Below are 19,304 nucleotides of genomic sequence, written 5' to 3' on the forward strand. Positions count from 1 at the left end.
TCAGCTAATCTCCCGTCTGTATTGGTGGCCTACACTGGAGGGTGACGTTACTGATTTTGTTCGGGCTTGTACTGTTTGTGCCCGGGAAAAAACTCCTCGCCAGAAGCCTGCTGGACTCCGTCCCTGAGAAACCATGGTACCAAATTGCCACGGATTTCATTACAGACCTCCCGTATCCCATGGCAACACCATCATCTGGGTGGTCGTTGAATCGTTTTTCCAAAATGGCTCACTTCATTCCGCTTCCAGGCCTTCCTTCTGCGTCACAGTTGGCGAAGCAAGTTTTTCTGCAGATTTTTTGTCTTCACGGGCTTCCCACGCATATCGTCTCGGATAGAGGCGTTCAATTTGTGTCAAAATTTTGGAGGGCTCTCTGTAATCAATTAAAGATCAAATTAAATTTCTCGTCCTCCTATCACCCACAATCCAATGGACAAGTGGAAAGAGTAAACTAGATTATTGGTGACTACTTGCGACATTTTGTCTCCTCCCGCCAAGATGATTGGGTCGACCTTCTGCCCTGGGCTGAATTCTCGTACAATTTAAAAAATTCTGAATCCTCCGCCAAATCCCCATTCTTTGTGGTGTACGGCCGTCACCCTCTGCCCCCCCCTCCCCATTCCCACTTCTTCTGGAGTTCCTGCCATGGATGAAGTAACCCGGGACTTCTCCGCTATCTGGAAGGAGACACAAAAGCCGCTCCTACTATCCTCGTCTCGAATGAAGAGACATGCAGATAAAAAGAGAAGAACTCCTCCTGTCTTTCTCCCTGGGGACAAAGTACATACGCTTTCGTGTCCCTAGCTACAAGTTGGGTCCTCGCTACCTTGGTCCTTTTAAAATCAAGAATCAAATTAATTCTGTCTCTTACAAACTTCATCTTCCTTCTTCTCTTCGCATTCCTAACTCTTTCCATGTGTCTCTTCTCAAACCTCTTGTGCTTAACCGCTTTTCTCCCAAGGTTACTGTTCTTGCTCCTGTTTCTGGCTCCTCTGATGTCTTCGCTGTCAAAGAGATCCTTGCCTCCAAGATCGTCCGAGGTAAAATATTTTTTTTAATTGATTGGGAGAATTGTGGCCCTGAAGAGAGGTCCTGGGAACCTGAGGCCAACATTTTTGACAAGGAGCTTGTCCGCAGATTCCTGGGCTCCAAAATGAGGGGGAGACCTAAGGTGGGGGGTACTGTTACACCGAGCGCTCCGGGTCCCTGTTCCTCCTCGGAGCGCTCGTGGCATTCTTCTGTCTGCAGCACCCCAGTCAGACTCGCTGACCGGGAGCGCTGCACCGTTACTGCCGGCGGGGATGTGATCCGCGTAGCGGGACGCGCCCGCCCGCGGCTCGCATCCCAATCGTCTCACCTGTCCCGTTCCCCTGCTGTCATGTCCCGTTGCGCGCGGCCCCGCTCTCTAGGGCGCGCGCACGCCGGCTCTCTGAAATTTAAAGGGCCAGTGCACCACTAATTGGTGCCTGGCCCAATCAGTTGTAATCACTCCCATTCCATAAAAACCCACTTCCCCTTCCTGTCCTTGCCGGATCTTGTTGCCCTAGTGCCCTGAGAAAGCGTTTTGTGTATCCCAAGCCTGTGTATCCAGACCCTTTCCGTTGCCCCTGACTACGAACCATTGCTGCCTGCCCTGACCTTCTGTTATGTCCGACCTTGCTCTTGCCTTGTCACTGTGTACCGTGCCTGTCTCAGCTGTCAGTGGGGTTGAGTCGCTATCGGGTGGAATGACCTGGGGGTTAACTGCCGCTGCAAGTCCATCCCGCTTTGCGGCGGGCTCTGGTGAAAACCAGTAACCCCTTAGATTCCCTTCCCCTGGTACGGCCCACGCCATCACCTCACTGACACAGAGGATCCACCTCCAGTGTCCTCTCTGCATACCAGTCCGGATCCTGACACCAATATTTCCAGGCCATCATCAGTATCTCCGCTTTGCGGTTCCGGAGGGGCATTTTCAATTCGTAGCCCTCCCCTTTGGCCTGGCCACGGCTCCTCGGGTCTTTACCAAGATCCTTGCGCCAGTGATGGCCCTGTTGCTGTCGAGGGGAGTCTCGGTGATACCCTACCTGGACGACCATCTCATCAAGGCTCCCACCAGAGCCCAGACTCTGGAGAATGTGGATGTCACTCTTCACACTCTGGATCGCTTCGGGTGGATGGTCAACCGGGACAAGTCAGTCCTCTCTCCCACCCAGTCTCTGATCTTCTTGGGACTTCACTTCAACACGGCCTCTGCCCGAATTTGCCTTCTGCCGGACAAACGTCTGACTCTTATGTCAGGAGTCCGCTCCCTTTGGGCTCAGGTCCCAGTTTCCATCCGCACTTGTATGAAAGTCCTGGGTCGGATGGTGGCGGCCATGGAGGCCGTACCCTTTGCTCAGTTTCATTACCGCCCTCTTCAGCTGGCGATTCTCTCTCGATGGGACAGATCTCCTCTGTCCCTCGATCGCAAGATTGTTCTCCCACACAGGATCCGTCAGTCTCTGCTCTGGTGGCTCCGCTTCCCCCTCTTCTTCAGGGGAGGTCATTTCTTCCCCTTCACTGGCAGGTAGTTATAACGGATGCCAGTCTGTCGGGCTGGGGCGGTGTGTTCAGGGACTCTGGTCTCCCCGAGAAGCCCTTCTTCCGATAAACATATTGGAACTACGGGCGATTCTTCTTTGTCTTTTTCATTGGGAGTCCCGGCTTCGGTCCCGTCCTGTCCGCGTCCAGTCGGACAATGCCACGGCCGTGACGTACATGAATTGCCAAGGCGGCACTCGCAGCTCGGCAGCCATGGCCGAGGTGACTAAGATTCTCATCTGGGCGGAAAGCAAGGTTCCGGCCATTTCGGCGATTCACATTCCGAGGGTCTGCGACCTCTGGGGCATTCCAGGCGTGGACTTCTTTGCGTCTCGGCACAATCGTAAGATCCTTCCTTTTGTGTCCAAGTCCCGGGACCCTCAGGCTCTAGCCGTGGACGTCCTAGTGATTCCTTGGGCGGGATTTGCCCTACCCTCCCTGTTCCCTCCCCTTCCGCTCCTTCCCAGAGTTCTGAGGAAGCTCAAAACGGAGGACATTTCCGCCATTCTGGCAGCTCCAGATTGGCCCCGAAGGTCGTGGTACAACGGCGTAGTCAGGCTCCTGGACGACGCTCCGCTGCACCTTCCGCTTCGTCCGGACCTGCTCTGACAGGGTCCTCTTTGCCACCCCAATTTACAGTCGCTGCATTTGACGACGTGGCGGTTGAGACCGCGGTTTTGAGGGCCCGCGGGTTCTCTTCCCAAGTCATTCACACCATGCTCAGGGCTCGTAAGCCCTCCTCGGCAAAAATTTACCACTGTATTTGGCGATCTTATTTTCGCTGGTGTGAAGCTCAGGTCCTGTATCCTGTGACTTTCTCACTTCCCCGTCTTCTCTCCTTTTTGCAGTCGGGTTTGGAACTGGATTTGTCTCTCAGTTCCCTTAAGGGTCAGGTTTCGGCCTTTTCCTTTCTTTTCCAGCGTCCTTCCTTCAAGGAGTGGCGCATGCTGTCCCTCCTTACCGGTCACCCTCTCCCCCTTGGGACTTGAATCTGGTTCTGAGTGCCCTCCAGGGTGCACCCTTTGAGCCCCTTAGAGAGGTGTCTCTGCGCCTCCTTTCTTGGAAGGTGGCGTTTCTTGTTGCTATCACCTCCATCCGGAGGGTGTCTGAATTGGCGGCTCTCTCCTGCTGTTCTCTGTTTCTGGTGGTCCACCAGGACAAGGTTGTTTTCTGGCCAGATCCTTCCTTTTTGCCTAAGGTGGTTTCGGCTTTTCATCTCAATGAGGACATTGTCCTCCCGTCTTTTTGTCCCGCTCCTTCTCATCCTAAGGAGCATTTACTTCACAAACTGGATGTGGTTCGTGCTGTTAGGTCCTATCTCTCTATTACTTTTCGTTTCATCAGTGTGATTCCTTTTTCGTCCTCATGGAAAGTCGTCGTAAAGGACAACCTGCTTCCAAGGCCACCATTTCTCGGTGGATTCAGTCTGCCTTTTTGGAAGCCTATCGCTGTAAAGGGAAGATTCCTCCCTTCAGGGTTGTGGCTCATTCTACCCGTTCTGTTGGGGCATCCTGTGCTCTCCAGAACAGAGCCTCGGCCTCGCAGATTTGCAAGGCGGCTACCTGGTCGTCTTTGCACACTTTCTCGAGGTTCTACCGGGTTCATACCTTCGCATCGGCTGATGCTAGTCTGGGCCGTAAAGTGTTGCAGGCGGCAGTGGAACGCCCGTCTGCCTGACTGCTTATCTTCCCACCCAAGGGATGGCTTTGGTACGTCCCACGGTCTGTGTCCCCCAATGGAGCCGATAGAGAAAAGGAGATTTTTTATTTACTTACCGTAAAATCTCTTTCTCGGAGGATCCATTGGGGGACACAGCTCCCACCCTTTTTTGGGGTTTTCTTCGGTTCTCTGTCCGAGGATGTGTTCAGTTGTATTTTTTCTTCTGGTTCTCGGACAGTTTGGGTCTTCTTTGACCTGTCGGTCCTCTCCTATTGCTCTGGAACTGAAACTGATTAGCTCAGGGCCTGGAGGCAGGTATATCCTGCTGGGAGGAGCCGACTTTTTTTTATTACCATAGTGTCACACCTCCTAGAGACACAAAAAAATGAGAACAAAAAAAAACTACCCCAATAGGTAACTGATCCCACGCTACTTACAAGAGCATAACAAAAGGAAAGAAATGCGTTGTAGAGATCAAACAATACTTTATTGAATACACAAAATGCATTAAAAACCCATGAAAGGGATTAGAGAAAATACAATGAACATTATGATAATGGCCGCAATGGACCAGACTGAAAAATGGTGGGTACCAATAAATATAATACACAGGAATGTATGTAAACAAATCCTTATTGTTGGGACTAAGCCCATATACAGGAATATAACATGATAAAAAAGTTTACTCTAATGCTAAATAGATTATAGAAAAATGTAAAACAACAAATAAAAGACCACAGTGGGACAGAGTATACCTGGGTAACCAACACCTAACCCAACGTTTCGCTACTGCTTCATCCGGGGCCCCTTTTTTATCATGTTATATTCCTGTATATGGGCTTAGTCCCAACAATAAGGATTTGTTTACATACATTCCTGTGTATTATATTTATATTTATTGGTAGCCACCATTTTTCAGTCTGGTCCATTGCGGCCATTATCATAATGTTCATTGTATTTTCTCTAATCCCTTTCATGGGTTTTTAATGCATTTTGTGTATTCAATAAAGTATTGTTTGATCTCTACAACGCATTTATTTCCTTTGGTTATAACCTCCTAGAGACAGCAGCATACACCCATGGTCTGTGTCCCCCAATGGATCCTCTGAGAAAGAGATTTTACGGTAAGTAAATAAAAAATCTCCTTTTTACCAATAGAAAAAGAACCAATAAAAAAAGAAGGGAACAAGTTGGGCTGAGCCCCCTCACCCTTCAAGGGCGCTTTTAGCAGCCACACGGTCTGCCTCTTTGGTATGTAAGCCCTTGCTTGTGGGCCCAGTGCGGATCTGTACAAACAGCCAATGTTATATCAATGGAAGGCTGTAAATATGTATCTACATTATGCTCATGGCACTTCTTATTGCAAGAGAAGACTACTAATTATTTTTGATTTACCTAGGGCGTCCGTTAATCTGTTGCAGTTGTTAGGACAGATCAATAAAAGGCACCAGGGCCCTTTTGTGATTTATTCTTGATGTGTCTTGTAGTTCTCCTCAGTGGATGTAGAACAAGCCCTTTTCCAGCCTTTCCCATCAGAAATTGTCTACCAGAACTATATTCCCTGTGAGACGTATGAGGTGCCACTTGTCCTAAGGAACAATGACAAGGTAATTTCCTTCTCTTCTGTTATGTGTAGTGTCTACTGCTAGTAACCATCATATTGTACAACTTACGTGCACTTATGTGCACTGTCATAAAAAAAACTTTTGATATGTCACAGAACATTTAGACCATACTGATCAGCAGAGCATGTTCTCAGAATAATATAAAGAGGTAATAGTAGCTTGCACTCACCATCGCTCATGCTCTTTTTATCTTTAGAACATTGATACAACAGGGAGCATATCAGAACGTTCTGATATGTTCCTTGTTGTATTGATGTTTTAAAGATAAAAAGAACATGAGCGACGGTGAGTGCAAGCTACTATTACCTCTTCATATTGTTATGCATATGCATGCTATCTTTATATAGCTTAGCACCTTTTGCAGTGTCTGAAATTATTTAGTAGCAACTGTCACTGTTACTGGCAAGAGCTCCGGATGAATATAAATGCTGGCTACTGGATCTGCATAGTGCCCTTTGTTACTATTCTAACGGATCAATAGCGTGTTCTCTCTCTGCTCTGTATCATGTGACCAAGACTTAAAATGTATGTCTAAGTCTAGGATTCCACTTGTTTTTTTTCCTCTGTTTTTGCATTTGAGTGGAAATTGCATTTTTGGCCCCTTTGGTGTTTTTTTAAAAACTTGTTGGGTACCCCAAAAAAATAAAAAAGGATGCAGTAGGGATGGGAAAAATTTGTTTAACAAAATTTTTCTTTTTTATAACAAAATTTTCATAAATTTTTAATAAAGTGTGTATTTATTTTTAGGTAGTACTACTACTCCCAGCATGGAACAGACTGTTCCATGATGGGAGTAGCAGTACCTGTACTAATAGACAAATCACCCCGGTGGTCACTCCTGACACCCGATGCGATCGTCCATAATATAGCAGAGATGCGGAGAGGCTCTATACAGCGCTCGCATCTCTGCACTATACTCTGGCCAGTGATGTGAATAGAAGATCACTCATTCATATTTTCCATCCAGAGTGGGGATTGGCTGGATGGTTGCAGCCAATCCCCGCTCTCAGAGGGAAATATGAATGAGTGATGTTCTATTCATATCAATGGCCGGTTGGAGTATAGTTCAGAGATGCGGAGTGCTGTAGAGAGCCGCTCCACATCTCTGCAATAGATAGGACGATCACATCAGGTGACACCTGCTGTGATTTGTCCTTAACTGCAGGTACTACTACTCTCAACATGGATCACACTCTGCTCCATGCTGGGAGCTTTGGTACCTGCATTAATAGACAGATTGCAGCAAATGTAACTTCTGACACCTGTTGCGATCTGTCTATTAATGCAGGTACTACAGCTCCCAGCATGGAGCAGAGTGTGCTCCATGTTAGGAGCAGTAGTACCTGCAGTTAAGGAAAGATCAAAGTGGATTTCACCCCTGACACCTGCTGTGATCGTCCTGTATAATGTATAGATGTGGCCGGTCGCTCTTCTATGGTCCCCTGCACTGACATATATATATATATACACACCTATCCATATTTCCCACAAAGAGTTGTGATTGGCTGGAACCATCTGGCCGTTCACAGCTCTCTGCGGGACATATGAATAGATGTATATATACGGCAGTGCAGGGGACCATAGGAGAGCGGCCCGCCACATCTATAAATTATGCAGAAGGATCGCAACAGACCCGGGGTGATCCTGTCAATTAGTACAGGTACTACTACTCCCATCATGGAGCAGTGTGTTCCATGCTGGGAGTAGTAGTACTACCTAAAAAATGTAAAAAATAAAGAATAAAAAGTGAAAAACACATACACGCTACATTTTTATTATTGTCAGCTACATTTTCAGTGCCCTTCCCGCATACATAAATTCATCCCTGTTTAAAAATTAATACAAATTTTGATATAAAAAAGATAAATTTCGGTAAAACTACTGTGTCTTTTTTTATTATTTTTTTTAATGTTACCCTACAACATTTTATTAAAAAAGGTATCTCCATCACTTTTTTGGATTGCTAAAGTCCAAAAAAGAATAAAAACCACCTGCAAAAACGCCAAAGTTAAAACCCACATGGCGTTTTTCTTGCCATTTTTTTTATTCCCATAGACTTCCATGGGAGAAAAACCCCACAATTTCATGGAAAAATACGCTATAGGCTCAAAATGCTGTGATTTTGCAAAACCACCAAGGAGCTGAAAAAGAGTGAAAAAATGCCAAAGGATGCCAAGAATTGGCGTCTTTCCCCAAGAAAAACAAGTGGAATTCCAGCCTAAGCAAGAGATGGTCTTGCTCACATAGACACAGAGCAGGGAGAGAAGCACACTGCTGTGTGCTTCTACTTGTTTTAGTGATCGGTCCCTAGAACATGTCAAAAGTTTTTCTTTTATAATGACAGGTACACTTTAAGGTTAAGACAGGTAGTTTATTGTGTGTTGTCATCTATCTCTTGGTGCAGTGTAAATCTCTTAGCCTTTGTTATTAAACTATTTCAGGTTCCTCGATTGGTAAAGGTCACTCAGGAGAGTTCACCCTACTTTCAAATTATCAGCCCCAATGATGTGTGTCACAAAGTGGCTCCGGGCATGGCATCAACATTCCGCATCCTTTTTACCCCTGAGGAAAATAAGGTAATCTCAAGGCATGTGCTGCAGAAACCCAACAGCAGGGGCTGGGATCAGAGATAATTGGGGAGATTTATTTAAACCTGTCTAGAGGAAAAGGTGCCTATAGCAACCAAGCAAATCACTTCTTTAATTTTTCAGAGACCTTTTTAAAATTGAAAGAAGTAATCTGATTGGTTGCTATGGGTTACTGCCCCACTATTACTCTACACAGGTTTTGATAAATCTCCCCAAACCTTTTTTTGGTCACCTCACCTACCTCAAATTAGTACCAATAAAAACTATAGCTCAGCCTGAAAAAAAAACTCACACAGATCTATTCAACTCAAAATATGCCTTTGCAAAGCTATTTTTTTTTTTATTTAAGTAGAGAAATATCATGCATCATCAAGTAGCTATTAGATAGGATAGCAACTCTTTCAGGTGATTTGACAAGGATTTATTTGTGGCATATCTACATAATTTAAGATGGTCCAACACGCAGCGTTACCACCCATATCTTCCATGGGGAAGCCTTACCTGTAAGCAGCACCTGCACTGACCACCTACAGTTATCTGTAAATCACAAGATAGTAGCTGCAGTGAGCCACTAGTGCTTTTAATTTTTTGATAATTGTGGACTGCACCTGGACTTGCCACAGCCTAAGCCCACGTTTCCACATATCAGTATTTCCAGGAACATCACCCGGTCATTGGTGAACACATAGTTTCAGCACATGCATTAACTGGCATGTGGGAATGCTGCCTAAAGTGGCAAGTCCAACTGCTGCCTAAAATTAAGAAACATGTGTGCCAGCGGTGGCGCCGTGACAGAACAGAAACTGTATTAGAGAACAGGTGCTTACATTTTGGGATTATTACTCATCCCCATTTACATGTCAGCTTCGCTGTTCCTGGGGATTGCCCTTGAACAAACTTTGTTTTTAAGTTCTGTTTAACTAAACATCTAGTCGCCATGATACTGCCTAGGGGAAATGAGTTGCTCGGGTGCTGTAATGTCTTAGAAAGTCTGAAATATTCTGTTGCATCACCTGATTCAACAAACAGGTTTTCCCTTGTGTTGTATATTGCACTCATGAGAGTAGCATCTACTGGGATAGATGGTATTCCTCATGACACTCTGTTTCAGAAACATCCAGACCAGAAACATGAACTTTATGTTGGCATAATACACAACACTAAAAACTATGGGGGAGATTTATCAAAACCTGTGCAAAGTATAAATTGCCCAGTTGCCCATAGTAACCAATCAGATCGCTTCTTTCATCTTGCAGAGGCTTTGTTAAAAATAAAAGAAGCGATCTGATTGGTTGCTATGGGCAACTGGGCAACTTTTCATCTGGACAGGTTTTGATAAATCTCTCATTATGTCTTTTCACTTTTGCTTCATACATGGGACTTTAAGGTACTTTCCTTCCATCATGACATCACATCAGAGATCTTACACTATGGGCCAGATCTATCAATCTGCCTGAAACTAAAACTGACTGGTTTTGCCGATAGCAACCAATCACAGCTCATCTTTCATATATTAGTGAGCTCTAGTAAAATGAAAGCTGAGCTGTTGCTGTCATTGCTATGAGCAAAAGTTTTGGTTTAAGGCCGATTGATAAACTTGGCCCAATGTTTTGGTGTAGTGACACAACATCAAAGATTGTAATTACCGTACATCATGTAATGATGACATCACATCATATACTATAAGCTAAGATTTTATGACTTTGAGAGCCAACATAATATTAAAGGCTATATCTACATCCTTGAGTGATGAGGTCACATCAGAGGCAATAATCCTGTATTGATGACAACACAATAATATACATCCTTTGGTGGTGACATTGCAGAAAGGATCATCATCTTCTCTTCTGTTTATGCTTATTAGCCACTGTCAAAAACACATTAAATTGATCAGCACCTCCAAACAAGTGGCACACAACAAATGTTCAGATATATGTGAACACCAATATAGATTTTATGGAACTGCATTATGGCTATAATTATTATACATGTACATTTGATAGTGGCCAGCCTGGTGAGCTGAGCAGACGTGTCCGCCGAGCTCCCGCTTCCCACTCATCATTTATCCTGAAAAATACCCCTGACCTGCGGTGAACCTTACCTGAGGGGGTGATCTGAGCTCCGGAAGATCTTTTGCAGTGGTGGCGGTGGTCCTGGCTGCTTCTCCTGGGTGACGGCAGCTGTGCGCAGATCCCTGGTGGGGCCGGACAGCGGCTGTGCAGGTGGAGGCGGCGATCGAGGTGGCAGTCGGCCCTGGAGTGGAGACGGAGGGGAGGCTCTGCTGTTGCGGGGTACTCTGTGGTGTCCTCTGCTTGCCAGAGTCCCGGGCTGATTCCTGGCTGCTGTGGCTGGAGGCCCTGCCATTGCTGGCCTTCGTGGGTGAAGCTTGATCCAGTGCTGGGTCTCCTGGGCAACTCCCGCTTTGCCCGCGCTTCTGAGACTGCCGGGCTACAGTGCTTAAGTTCAGCTCTCTGCAGGAGAGCACCGGAGGATGGCAGCACTTTATCCTGAGGATTAGTGGGGCTCTGTGGGGGTACTACAACCCTAGGGTAGCCTCTGGACCCCTTCACTACTCTGCCTAGGCTGCTGGTGTTCCTCTCTTCTGGTGCCCTATTTTGCTCCTTTTTGCCCTGCTAAGTGACTGAGTGATACTCTGGCTGGCCAAAGGGGCAGATCCAAACACAATAAGTCAGGGGCTGGGATGGCTCGGCCTTCATCTGATGATGATGTCTCTTTGGAGGACGGACATTCTGAGGCTATCGAACGTTCTCAGCATGACTCTGTGGCTCAGACGCCTCTCTCTACCAAAGTGGCAGCCAACGCTGCTAAAACGCTGAGTCATTTTTCCAGATCTAAGGATCCTTCGAGCAGTTCTTCACCTGGTCAGTCTGTGCCCTTAGTGGATCATCCTTCTGGTCCGTCACCTCTTCCCTCTCCAGACCGGATGCCGTATGATGAGGCCATTGTCTACTATAACCTCTTGTCATACTTCCATGATCTCTAAAGTGTATGAGCTTAGACAGGAGTTTATCATCCTGCGCCACGAGACTCAAAAGTTGAGGGAGCGCACCACGGAGTTGGAAAACAGGGTTTCTACAGTGGAAGACACTCTACGCCGTGTCCCTCAACAAATTGCTGATCTCCAGCGTTAGTTTAGAGGAATAGTGGACAGAGCTGACGACTTTGAAAATCACCTCCGGCGCAATAATGTTCGGCTGGTGGGCCTTCCTGAAAAGGCAGAGGGCGCCGATCCTGTGACATTCCTTGAATCCTGGCTAAAAGAGATTTTGCCTGTGGATACCTTCTCTCCTTTCTTCTCGGTGGAGCGGACCCATAGGGTCCCTGCCAGACCTCCTGTCCCTGGGGTGCCCCCCTGACCATTCCTGGCGAAGATTCTACATTTCAAAGACAGAGACACTATCCTGCGGGCGGTGAGGATTAAAGGCGAAGTGATCTTCGGTGATAGCAGAGTCTCCTTCTACCGGACTTCTCTGTGGAATTTCAAAAACAGCATACCCAATTTACGGAAGTCAGGGCCAAGCTTCGCTCCAAAGGATATAGATATGCTATGCTGTACCCGGCTCGTCTGTGGGTGGTGGATGGACGCACCACTAAATTCTTCACTTCACCTGCTGAAGCGATGCAGTGGGCGGAGGCTGGCCCTAGGGCTGCTCAGCTGCTGGACTGATTTCCCTGCTGGACTGCCTGCTCCCTTCTTAGCTAGTTAGTGGTGTAGGAATGGAGTTGTAGTTGTCCGAGGTACAAGTTCCCCTTAGGTCCTTCCCTTGCTAAAGGGTTAGGGGGTTGTTGACCTTAATTTACGGGACAGCGGGAGGTGGAGGTTTGGTGGATTATAAGAAGCTCCTGCACTCATCTGATATTGTTTTATTGTTTGGGGTACAGGTCTGCACTGGTTTAGTTAGTGTTAGACAGGGATTTGTTCTGGGAATGTTCTACAGTTCTTATCTGTTTTTGTTATTCTGTGGTGTGGTGTCTTTGTTGTCTGTCTTTGTTGTCTGGTTGTGTGTGGTGTGCCTGGGAGCTCTCCTAGTTAAATTGATCCTGTGTGGAGTATCGGGCCCTGTTTATGCTTCTCACTGGCTTCATGATGGGGTCCCTTAAAATACTCAGTTGGAACATCCGTGGCCTTAACTCCAAATTCAAGAGAGCGCTGTGCCTAGATTTTGTAAAGAGACACTCCTCTTAGGGGTCAGAAGGTGTTGTCCCTTAACCCCTTCCCGCAGAATGTCATATATAAACGGCGGGTTGTGCAGTGCTTTCGCGCATCCCGACGTTTATAAATTACATTCAGTTAACCCGGCGATGCGCAGCATCGCACGGGTAAACCAGCAGAAGTCCCGCTGTTTCCAGCAGGAGACAACTTCTGCTTCACCCCCCAGGACCATCATTGATGGTCCTGGTCAGCGATCACTGTGATTGGTCCCTGTGGACCAATCACAGTGACCTGGGGTGAAAGTTCAGATCCCCCGCACTGCCCGCCCCTGGAAGTCGGGCAGAACGGGGGAAGATGGCTGCGGGGGCTCGCGGGGACCTGCGGCATAGGGGGGGGAACACGCGGGGACCGGCGGCCTTACCTGGAGCAGCGGCGGGACCGAGGAGCAGCGGCGGGACCGGCCACGTGGAGGAGCAGCGGCGGGACCGGCAGGTAAGTACATGGTCCTCAGAGGCAGCAGTGAAGATCTTCACTGCTGCTTCTAGGAGTCTGAAAACTACAACTCCCAGCATGCCCAGACAGCCTTTAGCTGTCTGGGCATGCTGGGAATTGTAGTTTTGCAACTTCTGGAAGGCCCCAGTTTGTATAATGGTCTATATTGTATAATGGTCTATATTGTATAATGGTCTCCAATCTGTGCTCTTCCAGCTGTTGCAAAACTACAACTCCCAGCATGCACTGACTGTCCAGGCATGCTGGGTGTTTTAGTTCAGCAACATCTGGCCCTTCAGATGTTGCCGAGCTACAACTCCCAGCATGCCTGGACAGTCAGTGCATGTTGAGAGTTGTAGTTTTGCAACAACTGGAGACACACTGGTTGGGAAACATTGTCTGTTTCTAACTCAGTGTTTCCTAACCTGTGTGCCTCCAGCTGTTGCAAAACTATAACTCCCAGCATGCACTAACAGACCATGCATGCTGGGAGTTGTGGTTTTGCAACAGCTGGTGCCCCCCCCCCCCCCCCCTGTGAATGTATGGGCGAGGGTTTTACAGTGGGTTTCTCGCTGCAAGTTTGAGATGCAGCAAATTATGTGCTGGGAAACTCGCTGTAATCCCCCGCCCATCTGACTGTACCCTAAAAACACTACACTACCACAAAATAAAATAAAAAGTTAAAAACACTACATATACACATACCTAGGGGTACCCCCCCCCCCCCAATAAGAACGTCCGGCACGCCACTGTTTCCAAAGCAGAGCCTCCAGCTGTTGCAAAACAGCAACTCCCAGTATTGCCGGACAGCCGTTGACTGTCCAAGCATGCTGGGAGTTTTGCAACAGCTGGAGGCACCCTGTTTATGAATCACTGGCGTAGAATACCCCTATGTCCACCCCTATGCAAGTCCCTAATTTAGGCCTCAAATGCGCATGGCGCTCTCACTTTGGAGCCCTGTCGTATTTCAAGTCAACAGTTTAGGGCCACATATGGTGTATCTCCGTACTCAGGAGAAATTGTGTTACAAGGTTTGGGGGCTATTTCTCCTTTAACCCTTCATGAAAAGGAAATGTTGGTTTCTACACCAGAATGTTAGTGTAAAAAAATGTAATTTTTTTACACTAACATTCTGGTGTTGCCCCATACTTTACATTTTCACAAGAGGTAAAAGGGAAAAAAGCCCCCCAAAATTTGTAACGCAATTTCTCCCAAGTACGGAGATACCCCATATGTGGGCACAAAGTGCTCTGGGGGCGCACAACAAGGCCCACAAGGGAGAGTGCACCATGTACATTTGAGGTGATTTGCACAGGGGTGGCTGATTGTTACAGCGGTTTTGACAAACGCAAAAAAAAAAAAAACCCCACATGTGACCCCATTTTGGAAACTACACCCCTCACGGAATGTAATAAGCGGTGCAGTGAGAATTTACCCCCCACAGGTGTCTGACAGATCTTTGGAACAGTGGTCCGTGAAAATGAAAACTTTTGTACAGCCCACTGTTCCAAAGATCTGTCAGACACCAGTGGGGGGTAAATGTTCACTGTACCCCTTGTTATGTTCCTCAAGGGGTCTAGTTTCCAAAATGGTATGCCGTGTGTTTTGTTTTTTTTGCTGTCCTGGCACCATAGGGACTTCCTAAATGCGACATGCCCCCCGAGCAAAATTTGCTCTCAAAAAGCCAAATATGACTCCTTCTCTTTGTGAAAAATTGGAAAATTGCTGCTGAACTTTGAAGCCCTCTGGTGTCTTCCAAAAGTAAAAACTCATCAATTTTATGATGCAAACATAAAGTAGACATATTGTATATGTGAATCAAAATTTTTTTTATTTGTAATATACATTTCCCTTACAAGCAGAAAGCTTCAAAATTAGAAAAATGCTAAATTTTCAAATTTTTCATCAAATTTTGGGATTTTTCACCAAGAAAGGATGCAAGTTACCACAAAAATTTACCACTATGTTAAAGTAGAATATGTCGCGAAAAAACAATCTTGGAATCAGAATGATAACTAAAAGCATTCCAGAGTTATTAATGTTTAAAGTGACAGTGGTCAGATGTGCAAAAAACGCTCTGGTCCTTAAGGCCAAAATGGGCTTGGTCCTTAAGGGGTTAAGAGGGCGTGGGTTGCGAGGGGATATCATTCTTCTTATTCGTCACTAGCTAGAGGGGTTTCGGTCCTGGTGTCTAAATCCCTGCCTCTGGTGGTCTCCCAGGTTTCATGTGACCACTTCAGTAGGTATGTGATCTTACACTGTGCATTGTCCTCCTTCTGTTTCACATTGGTCTCTTTCTATGTTCCTCCTCCTTTTCATGTTGCCTTGTTGGATTCGCTTACGGATAAACTGACTTCTTTCCCTACTGACCCTGTTCTTTTTATAGGAGACTTCCTTTGTTGTTCCTGATCCCCGGCTTGATCGCACCAGTGCTGCGGACCCTGGCTCATCTGCTTTGGCTTCTTGGCGTCTGGGGCTGGGCCTTACTGAACTCTGGAGATGGAAATATCCGGACGATTCCGCTTTCTTCTTTTTTCCTCAATTTCACAAGCCTTCTCTCATATTGATCTCGCCTTTGCTTCAGCTAACTTACTGCCAGCAGTGAGTGAAGTATGTTATACCAGTAGGTAGGGGGATTTCAGATCATTCTGCCTTGATAGTTACATTGTCCCTGGGTCCTGGTCCCTCCTCTTGGCTGTGGAGAATGCATCCTGGGTGGCTTCAGTCAGAGGAGGTTTCCTCCGCCTTAGAGGTCGCACAATCTGATAATTAGACACATAATGCCTCCCATCCGGATGTTCTCATCCAGTGGGATGCTTACAAAGCGACTATTCGGGGAGCGTTTATGGTAGGTGTGGCGGGTAGGAGGGCGGAGTTGGGTGCCCGGGAACGGGAGTTACAGTCCATAATAGGAGTCCTTGAGGCAGCGGTGGTTAGGGATCCTACTCCGGAGACAGAGAGAGCGTGGGCTAAGGCACAGAGGTCTCTTTTGATTATACAAAAGGATCGGGTACATTTGAAAATGGTGGCTAGAGAAGCGGCCATATTTGAATTTGGTGACAAGAATGGTAAACTGTTGGCTTACTTGTCTAAGGAGAGCCATCCTGTAACTTCCATACCCTGTTTACGTACTCAAGATAGGACACTTAGCTCTGACCCGATGATTATTAATGGGATATTCCACTCCTTTTATAGTTCCCTATACTCTTCCTCCTCTGGGGTGGCCCCTGAGAATATACTGTCCTTTCTGAGAGAGTTGCCCCTTACCACCTTGACCTCACTTCAGTCTTCGGGTCTTGAGGCCCCCTTGACAGCTGAGAAGGTGTCAAGGGTCATAAAAGATTTACCCTCTGGGAAGACTCCAGGGTTGGATGGATTGGTGGGGGACTGTTAAAGGGTCAATGAGGAGAAATTGATTCCTATCCTGCTTAGCCTGTATATGACAGCCTTGGAGTCTAGGGCCTTGCCTGACTATATGAGAGAGGCCCTTAGTAGTACTTTCCAGTACTTCTCAAGCCTGTAAAGGATCCGATTTTGCCGGACTCTTATCGTCCCATTTCCCTTCTTAATATTGATATAAAAATTTTGGCAATGGTACTGGGGGTAATTTCTTCAGTGGTTCACCCTGACCAGACTGGGTTTATGCCAGGGAGGCCTACAGATATCAATATCAAGAGGCTACAGCTTAACATCTCCGCAGCGGAGGAGGAAGTTTCCCCTGGTTATGTAGTTAGCCTTGATGTCTATAAGGCCTTGAATGGCACTATATTTGGTGCCTGATGCCTGATCCGCTTCGGATCTGTTTTTAGGGCGTGGATCCGCTTGCTGTATGATACACCTAGGGCCCGAATAGGAACCAATTTAGAGATTTCTGACTGGGCAGGGGCACAAGGCAAGGGTGCCCTTTATCTCCCTTTCTGTTTGCTTTGGCTGTGGAGCCTCTGGCGGCAGCAGTTCGTGCCTCCGATTCTCTTTAGAGGGCCCCTGACCGAAAAGATATCCATGTATGCTGATGACATCTTGGTTTATTTAGCTGATGTGGAGGGCTCCCTATGTACTCTGTTTGATCTTCTGGATAGGTTTAGGGAGGTCTCGGGCCTTAGAGTAAATTGGGCTAAATAATCCATTATGTCCTTGTCTCGGGGAGGGGTTTTGCCTTATACATTGCCAAATGGTTTGCAGGCTGTGTCTAGATTCAGGTATTTGGGAGTGGAGGTGTCTCCTAGTAATTCTTAGTTTATGGCCCTTAATTTAGACCCTCTTCTAGGAAACACAATTACGCGTTTACAGGCATGGGATTCCTTACATTTATCCCTAGCGGGTAGGGTTAATATTTTTAAGATCATCTTCATCCCAAAATTTCTGTATCTCTTTCATTTGTCACCTATTATCCCCCTAGGGTTTTTTTTTGTTAAACTGAACAAGGGTCTGAGATCCTTCTATTGGCAGAATAAACCTCCGAGATTGGGACAGGCACTGCTCCAGGTGCCAAAACAGTGGCGAGGACTTGCTGCTCCTAATATGCATAACTATTTTCTAGCTTCACAGCTGGTGTGCGCGGCCTGGTGGATTGACCTGGATCTCTCTAATGCCTTCACAGCTCTGGCAGGGGCTCTCATGGGTTCCTATGAGACACTGACTAATGTATTGTACATGTATGCTCCCTCTTCATCCTTGCTGGCTCCTATTAAGATTATGGCTGTGGTCTGGTCAGTGGTTTCCGGGTGCTTCCCTCCGCCGGTGGTTTCTCCCCAAGCACCCCTGTGGGGCTAATCCTCATTTGAAACACCTGCAGGAGTTGGAGGCGGCCGGGTTTTGGAGCTCCCATGGAATTAAATTCGCTATGCACTTGTTTTGAGATGACTGTGTCTTTCCTTCATTTGCTGACTTGAGAGACCGTTTTCATGTCCCTCAGGATGCCCATTACAGGTATCTTCAGTTGCGACATGTGTTTTCCGCACAGTTTGTTTCCCTGGAAGTCACCCCTGTGTTCAATGATCTGGAGTCGCTCCTGGGAACCGCCGACCTAGCTAAGCCTCTCACTCAGAGTTAAGCTTTATTGCAATCGGTGGGTCCAGATCCGTTTGCTATTGCACAGCTGAAATGGGATGAGGATGTTACTAGTCTTTCAATAGACATATGGAAGGAAGTGGTTAAGACGTATTATCCTACAGTGGTTAGTGTCCGAGATATTCTCATTCAATCCAGGTTTGTTCTCCGTTTATATTATACTCCCGTTAGACTTTTTCGCATGGGGGTCTCAGGGCCGGATGTTTGTTTCAGGTGTGGGAGAGAGAGAGGCACTTCTTTGCATGCGGTGTGGAAGTGTTCCTGTGTTGTGCCCTTCTGGATAGAGGTCATGCAATTCCTGTGAGATCATCTGGAATTCCCCTTTGTTTTGACACCAGAAGTTTGTTTGTTGGGAGTTATTGATGGTTTGGTGATGGGCTCTTATAGGCACATATTGATCTGCTTTCTCCTGTTTTGTGCACGCAAAGTCATAGTGACGGCCTGGAAGGATGTGTCCTCCCCTCCTCTGTCCCGGTGGATCACCTTAGTAAATAAATATGTTCAGGAGATGCCTGAAAAAATGTGATAAAGTATGGGTACTGTGGATGGATGTCTCTACAGATCCTCCGGTTAGTGGGACCTCCCAGTCTTAGTGTAGTTATTTGGATAACTGGTGAGTGCCCAGGAAGTGTTCTGGTGTGTGTGTGAATGGTTATGTTTGTGGTTGTTACTGTGTTGGTGTTCTCTATGGGGATACTCCTCACCTTCCTACTTATAATATTTGATGATCTATAGAAAACGGACTGCTCCTATTGATTCTTTTTACACCCTGTCTCATGGACCGATTGTTATTTTGGTACTGGCAGGGAGGGGGGGTTCCTCTTGGGGTTGTTTAAATTTATGTTGTTACATTTAATTGAAAACTAATAAAAATTAATTTTATTATTATACTTGTACATTTAAAGGGCTATTCCTATCTCCCTTAATGGCTTACTGGGCCTCTCCATCCTGTTTGCAGCAGACAAAGGTGACCGGCAAGCAAAAAAAGGCTGAAGTGGTCAAGTTACGCAATTTAAATAACTCACATTTACATAAATTAAGCACAGTTACGCCAACAGCAAAGCAAGAAGGGTTACGCCATTTGCGCAAATCTGATTAACCTCAATGAGAGTTACACAAATTTTCTTAACTTGC

General features: G+C 46.6%; 1 protein-coding gene across 6 annotated transcripts in view; it reads left to right on the forward strand.

Moving 5' to 3' along the window:
* HYDIN (HYDIN axonemal central pair apparatus protein) overlaps positions 1-19,304 on the forward strand; it is a 231,459-nt gene that overhangs the window by 32,343 nt on the left and 179,812 nt on the right. For all 6 annotated transcript variants that reach the window (XM_056525416.1, XM_056525415.1, XM_056525414.1 and 3 more), the window contains 2 exons: positions 5,709-5,828; positions 8,288-8,422. In XM_056525416.1, coding sequence (XP_056381391.1) covers positions 5,709-5,828; positions 8,288-8,422 — 255 coding nt within the window. The remainder of the gene's footprint in view (positions 1-5,708; positions 5,829-8,287; positions 8,423-19,304) is intronic.

This window comes from Hyla sarda, chromosome 6 (genome assembly GCF_029499605.1).
Source record: "Hyla sarda isolate aHylSar1 chromosome 6, aHylSar1.hap1, whole genome shotgun sequence".
NCBI lineage: Eukaryota > Metazoa > Chordata > Amphibia > Anura > Hylidae > Hyla > Hyla sarda.